Source organism: Ylistrum balloti, unplaced genomic scaffold (assembly GCF_031769215.1).
Source record: "Ylistrum balloti isolate Yb309-2 unplaced genomic scaffold, AGI_CSIRO_Ybal_v1 Utg370626, whole genome shotgun sequence".
Taxonomy (NCBI): Eukaryota; Metazoa; Mollusca; class Bivalvia; order Pectinida; family Pectinidae; genus Ylistrum; species Ylistrum balloti.
Window position 1 is genome coordinate 330,765 of NW_026782383.1, and position 7,280 is coordinate 338,044.

The 7,280-nt window shown below is 36.4% G+C and overlaps 1 protein-coding gene across 1 annotated transcript; it reads left to right on the plus strand.

The window, feature by feature from the left end:
* The first annotated feature begins 872 nt into the window (after window positions 1–872).
* LOC132557121 (visual pigment-like receptor peropsin) lies at window positions 873–7,069 on the plus strand. The gene is made up of 3 exons (XM_060221609.1): window positions 873–1,505; window positions 6,378–6,474; window positions 6,846–7,069. Exons 1-3 carry the CDS (start codon window positions 873–875, stop codon window positions 7,067–7,069), a joined length of 954 nt encoding a protein of 317 aa, XP_060077592.1.
* Window positions 7,070–7,280: the final 211 nt, after the last annotated feature.

Sequence of the window (7,280 nt, forward strand, 5' to 3'; positions counted from 1 at the left end):
TGTAATTTTACAAAGGCTTTTATATATGAAAGAACTTGATTTAAAATGAGAACATCTCGCTATTTTCTCCATATTTCAGTTAGAAATTAAGATTCATGATTTAATTATGACAACAGGCAGGTTGCATATGATAACTCTTTTTAATCAACTGTGTTATGTCCCCAGGGCCCTTGGCTACAAATGCTAGAAATCCAGTCCATTGTCTACTATATACTGGGCCGGGAGCCCAGAGGGGATTATGACTTTGGCGACCACTGGCGTGAACCTTGGGAATTCGACTATTAAGTAAATGAAAATGAAAAGTTGTTGCGAGGAGGAACGAGACAACGGAAACATTATTATAATATATTGTAAAATCCTATATATTTTCATGTGGCCAAAGTTTGGTGTTCAAAAAAGCTTCTCGTAGTTGACACGACTACCTGGATCAGCACGAGATCAATAAATCTACTCACTTCTTATTCAAACAGATCGCAGACATTTGAACCATGGATAAAGAGTAAAAAACCCACAAGAATACAACTATAATGAGGATAACTATGATTTTACATTGGATTGACCTACACACAACTGATTACAAAAAAGAAAACAAAACCCCGTTCAAGATTAGTAACAGATAATACATTTTTCTCCTTCTTGCTTCCTGCCCTTGCCCATTTTTTTCTGTGTCAAATGAAAATCAGAAAAATGCACATATTTCTAAGGTTCTAAATTTTACGCAAATGTATATGTATCTTTAAAACACGTGTTCTGATATCGTTCCGCCTATCATCAAAAGTATCGATTTTTCTGATAATGCTTTGGCTAGGCCTGTATATAATCATATAACAGTGATAGTAACTAGTGTGTGATGCCAGTGGCGGGTTGTCACAATGGCTAGTAGTAATGTCACAACTTCAAATGTTGGTTTCACAAAACCGGTAAATGTCATTGTCGGACTGGTGTTTCTCTTGACCGCTGCAGTTGGCATACTTTTCAATGGATGCATAATAATTGTATTCTTAAAAAAACGTCAAAAATTGCTGAATCCGACCACGTGTTTTATCCTGGCGTTAACATGCTTGGACTTTTTCATGTCTCTCGTCAATATGCCCATGGTGATTGTATCTAGTTTTCTTGGGGACTGGGCGTTTGGGATCCCAGGATGCATCTTTTACGGATTTACAATGACATTTACTGGCCTAACTATTATTGCTATACTGACCATGATATCATTTGACCAGTACATCGTCATGGTGAAATCACACCTGAAATGTAAGAGAACGATACGTATTGCGATTCTGGCTTGTCTGATGTGTTTCTTGTGGGGTCTATCATGGGCTGTTGGTCCTCTAGTTGGCTGGAATTCGTATGTGTTTACCATTGAAGCTGTACATACTTCTTGTGCCGTGAACTGGAACAGCAAGAAGGTCAGTGATCTCCTCTTCACAATGTCGTTGTTGGTGTTCTGCTTTTTGCTGCCGTTTTCCTTCGTTTCCTTCTTCTACGTCAACATCTATTTGAAGGTAGGTATTTTTACTTATACAACAACAACAACAACAACAACAACAACAACAACAACAACAACAACAACAACAACAACAACAACAACAACAACAAAACAAAATTCGCCACGTTTACTTAAAGCATTTGTTTAACTATCCAGACTGTTTTCCGTGCAATGGCCATCCGTCTTCAGCAAATGTTTTACACAATATCTACTATCAAATCGTATATTTTAGTGTGACTTAAGTGTCGTCATTCAAAAAGGGAAAAAATATAATTCTTGGACACTTGATTTTCTAAATAGATATAAAGATCTACAAAATAGTTTATAATTATTTCAACAGTTTATCGACATAAGAAACTCATAGATTGCGAATTTTCCACGAAAATAATGGTTTTATAGTATTAGGAAATTAAGCGAACCTCTGTTCTCTGTTATAAACAGCATTGTATGAGGTGGTGGGGTTAGAAACAGTATTCAGTTGTATGATACAGGTACCGTACAGTATTCAGTTTGTATGATACAGGTACCATACAGTATTCAGTTTATATGTTACAGGTACCGTACAGTATTCTGTTTGTATGTTACAGGTACTGTAAAGTATTCAGTTTGTATGATACAGGTACCGTTCATTATTCAGTTTGTATGATACAGGTACCGTTCATTATTCAGTTTGTATGATACAGGTACCATACAGTATTCAGTTTATATGTTACAGGTACCGTACAGTATTCTGTTTGTATGTTACAGGTACTGTACAGTATTCAGTTTGTATGTTACAGGTACCGTACAGTATTCTGTTTGTATGTTACAGGTACTGTACAGTATTCAGTTTGTATGATACAGGTACCGTTCATTATTCAGTTTGTATGATACAGGTACCATACAGTATTCAGTTTGTATGTTACAGGTACTGTACAGTATTCAGTTTGTATGTTACAGGTACCGTACATTATTCAGTTTGTATGATACAGGTACCGTACAGTTTATATGATACAGGTACCATACAGTATTCAGTTTGTATGTTACAGGTACCGTACAGTTTGTATGTTACAGGTACCGTACAGTATTCAGTTTATATGATACATGTACCGTACAGTATTCAGTTTGTATGTTACAGGTACCGTACAGTATTCAGTTTGTATGATACAGGTACAGTTCATTATTCAGTTTGTATGATACAGGTACCATACAGTATTCAGTTTGTATGTTACAGGTACCGTACAGTATTCAGTTTGTATGATACAGGTACCGTACAGTATTCAATTTGTATGTTACAGGTACCGTACAGTATTCAGTTGGTATGATACAGGTACTGTACAGTATTCAGTTTGTATGTTACAGGTACCGTACAGTATTCAATTTGTATGTTACAGGTACCGTACAGTATTCAGTTTGTATGATACATGTACCGTACAGTATTCAGTTTGTATGATACAGGTACCGTACAGTATTCAGTTTGTATGTTACAGGTACCGTACAATATTCAGTTTGTATGTTACAGGTACCGTACAATATTCAGTTTGTATGATACAGGTACCATACAGTATTCAGTTTGTATGTTACAGGTACCGTACAGTATTCAGTTTGTATGATACAGGTACTGTTCATTATTCAGTTTGTATGATACAGGTACCGTTCATTATTCAGTTGGTATGATACAGGTACTGTACAGTATTCAGTTTGTGTGTTACAGTTACCGTATAGTATTCAATTTGTATGTTACAGGTACCGTACAGTATTCAGTTTGTATGATACAGGTACCGTACAGTATTCAGTTTGTATGTTACAGGTACCGTACAGTATTCAGTTTGTATGATACAGGTACCGTACAGTATTCAGTTTGTATGATACAGGTACCGTACAGTATTCAGTTTGTATGATACAGGTACCGTACAGTATTCAGTTTGTATGTTACAGGTACCGTACAATATTCAGTTTGTATGTTACAGGTACCGTACAATATTCAGTTTGTATGATACAGGTACCATACAGTATTCAGTTTTTATGTTACAGGTACCGTACAGTATTCAGTTTGTATGTTATAGGTACCGTACAGTATTCAGTTTGTATGATACAGGTACCGTTCATTATTCAGTTGGTATGATACAGGTACTGTACAGTATTCAGTTTGTATGTTACAGGTACCGTACAGTATTCAATTTGTATGTTACAGGTACCGTACAGTATTCAGTTTGTATGATACAGGTACCGTACAGTATTCAGTTTGTATGTTACAGGTACCGTACAGTATTCAGTTTGTATGATACAGGTACCGTACAGTATTCAGTTTGTATGTTACAGGTACCGTACAGTATTCAGTTTGTATGATACAGGTACCGTACAGTACTCAGTTTGTATGTTACAGGTACCATACAGTACTCAGTTTGTATGTTACAGGTACCATACAGTATTCAGTTTGTATGTTACAGGTACCGTACAGTTTGTATGATACAGGTACCGTACAGTATTCAGTTTGTATGATACAGGTACCGTACAGTATTCAGTTTGTATGATACAGGTACCGTACTGTATTCAGTTTGTATGTTACAGGTACCATACAGTATTCAGTTTGTATGTTACAGGTACTGTACAGTATTCAGTTTGTATGTTACAGGTACCATACAGTATTCAGTTTGTATGATTCAGGTACCATACAGTACTATTAAGATATACAGTATGTTCGTATCTCTTCACCAAAGTCAATAACATGTAAATAAAAGGATAGGTTCTGACTTAAATCGACACCTCCTGGCCAGTTGTTAAACTACACAATATTAAAGACACCCTCTTACCCCTAACCCACCACCTCCACCCACCTCCGCTATTTATGTATATATTAATCATATATGAACACAGTCTAGGGTACCTACTCATGGCCTTGTTTTAAATGACAGTGGTAACATATGCTATAATGTTTTTCACGCAACTGTCACATGTTCCAGTCACGTTGATATTTATTTAACCGAGTTTCACCTTAATTGTTGTGATTTTAATATCGAAATACACTTTAACTTATACAGTTGAAACTCGTTTTCTCGAAATCGCTTGAGTCGATATTCCGCTTGAGTTGAAATAATTTTCAAGTCTCGGCTTTTTTCCTTCTATATCTTTGTAATTTTAGTTCGGATGTTTCAGCGAGTCAAAATTTCGGTTGAGTCGAAGCGAATTTTCAGTCTGTATTGATTCAGGAGTTTCCCAGGGTTTCCCAAATAAAACCTCGACGTCTGGTCAATGGTGTGAGACACCCTGGTCAATGGTGTGAGACACCGTGGACAGGATTAGTAACAGTGATGGCTTTACTGGTGTTGATGTTTTCATAACCAGTTCATTGATATAGTAAGCCATCTCGATCCGGTTCCTGTTTAAATGATTTGATGACGTATCTGTAAAGAAGAGCTAGTTTAAGTCAGGCTTTTTCCTAGACTTTGGTAATGTGTTTTTGAGCACGTCTTCCAAACTTCCGGTTCTATAAAGTTTCATGTGGTGTTTTAAAATCGTTTCTATCTAACCTGTTTAGTCGTCATTGAATAGTTTACTCCAAAACAACAAACAAGATTAAGTAATGAAAGATATAGGTTGTCCTCCAAGTGGATATAAAGCGTGTCGTTAAAAGCACGAAGACACATAATTAAATTACTTTTGTACCATGAAGTTTGATTGGTTAAATGATAAATAATTAGGTTATTTTCTGTATGAACGTGGAATTTCTTTCATCGTCGTCTACAATCGTTAACAAGAAAGATGACCTTGACCCCTACCCCAGCACTCAAGCTGCTTCCAATCACTGTGTCTCTTGAATCCGTCCTTTTTATATTAATGTTGATATTAAAGATTAATGTTGCGCATTGTTTCTGAGATGGATTTCTATCATGAAACGAATATGAAAAGACAGGCGGGTCACTTGTCCAACCAGTATGTTTTCCCTGGACACATCAGTTTTCTCCCACATTAAGACCCCTCACGCGCTTACATCCGGGCCATCAAGAATCATTGGTGTAAGTTGCAATAGCTTGTTTCGAAATTGGTTGTAAAATACATAAAGTTTATCTTAAAAAAAAAATGAAAAAAAAAAAAAAACAATTAAACACCTGATTGAAATTAGGTAGAACGGTTTGGACTGATAGCAACATTCCACAGAGTATTGTGGTACCCTTAAATGAGGTCAACTATTAGTAATCTGTGAGCTGTTTACTTGAATGACAACTCTTGTGGACGTTGTGGTTACTGTTAAACTGGGATTTTTTTTTTATCAATGGTCAAAAGTCACTTTTTTGGAACGGACTTTGAAAAATTCATTTCATAAATTGATCAATTTCATTCCATCACATATATTTTTTGAGTTTCGAGAGAAGGCATTTTTTACAGTCGGCATAATGATATCATTGTGGAGTATTCTATTTCATTGTGCCATGTGAAGTCAGAAGTGTTTGATGATAACTGCTAGTAAACATGTTGATTCATTCATTGTTTACTGTGTTGCCAAGCGAGAACCCGACAAAACATGGAGTGACCAAGATTTTCATGAATACGGGCCCAGGTCAACTCTTCTTGTCCTTTTCCAGGGGTCTCCGTGTGATCATTTCTTTTAATATTTTCTTATCTCTATTTTATTGATTTTTCGCAGTTTTGATAGATAGACTGTTACTGTGTTGGTTCTGTCTTTATTGTTGTTCGTTAATACTCGTACTCCTGGGATGTTTAACAATCAAAGATTTCTGCTTCTCGATTTCCTCTCGACATGTACGTGATTTCCGTTTGAGTAAGCAATGGTCTCGTTTATCATTCTGTTGACATGTTGGTATTTTATTGTTGTTTAGGTAGGTGTCTATTCCGGACTGTTTTGTATTTGTCGGAGTAGAGTGCAAACGGTTTTTATTTTATTTTCCAGGTGAAGAGGTCACCCCGTATCAACACGAAGTCATCAAATAAAAAACGACAAGAACGCCGGCAAAAATACATCGCCAAGACTATATTCTTCATGCTTGGTATGTGTCACAGAGTTATTTCGAAATCGATTAACTACCAGCCTAAATGCTTACTATACAATACGACAACCTACATGCCTTGCAATTAAAAAACGATATGACTAATAGCAAGAAGTAGACAGGTCGTTGTTGTAAATGGAATTCCACCAACAAATTGTCAGTTCCTAGTGATATTGGTCTCTCGATTTCTTTTCTCGATGAGGGCGGGGGCGTGTGCGGGGGTTGGCGAGGGCGTGTAAATAAAAGATGCATAAGAATTTACATAAGGAATATTTTTTAAAAAAATTGTCCAAGACACAGTAACAGACCGATTAAATTAAGTTTTATTAGTTTTTGAGTAACTTGGCTGATCCCGTATTATTCATTTACAGGTGCTTTTTTACTGTCATGGTGTCCGTATGCCATTGTGGTGATATGGTCAGCTATCGGAGACTCCAGAGACCTTCCGAATCTGGTAGTAATATTACCGGCATTATTCGCTAAAATCAGTGTCATTTGGAACCCACTTATCTACGCATTCCGTAACCGCGAACTGAAAAATTCGTGGAAAGCCATCTTTCATTCAGATCGGGAAACGGAAGCAGAGCCCACATGATGTCTTAAATCATCGGCTTAAGTCAGTGAAACATCACTGGGGCGGATTACAACGAATGATATCAACATTCCACAAGTGAACAGTTTGTTATAAGACTTTTCGCAGATATTCTAAATATTTTGTAAGAAAGTAAACAATTTTTTATCGCGGACTTTGTGGTGCTATTATACATATCGACGGTGATATCTGGAATCAAATGAAAGACTGTTTT

Bases quoted from the DNA above. Each gene is read 5' to 3' on its own strand.
- LOC132557121 (XM_060221609.1), top strand. From the start codon at position 873: ATGGCTAGTAGTAATGTCACAACTTCAAATGTTGGTTTCACAAAACCG. The intron at 1,506-6,377 runs GTAGGTATTTTT...TTTATTTTCCAG, and splicing joins ACGTCAACATCTATTTGAAG to GTGAAGAGGTCACCCCGTAT. The intron at 6,475-6,845 runs GTATGTGTCACA...ATTCATTTACAG, and splicing joins GACTATATTCTTCATGCTTG to GTGCTTTTTTACTGTCATGG.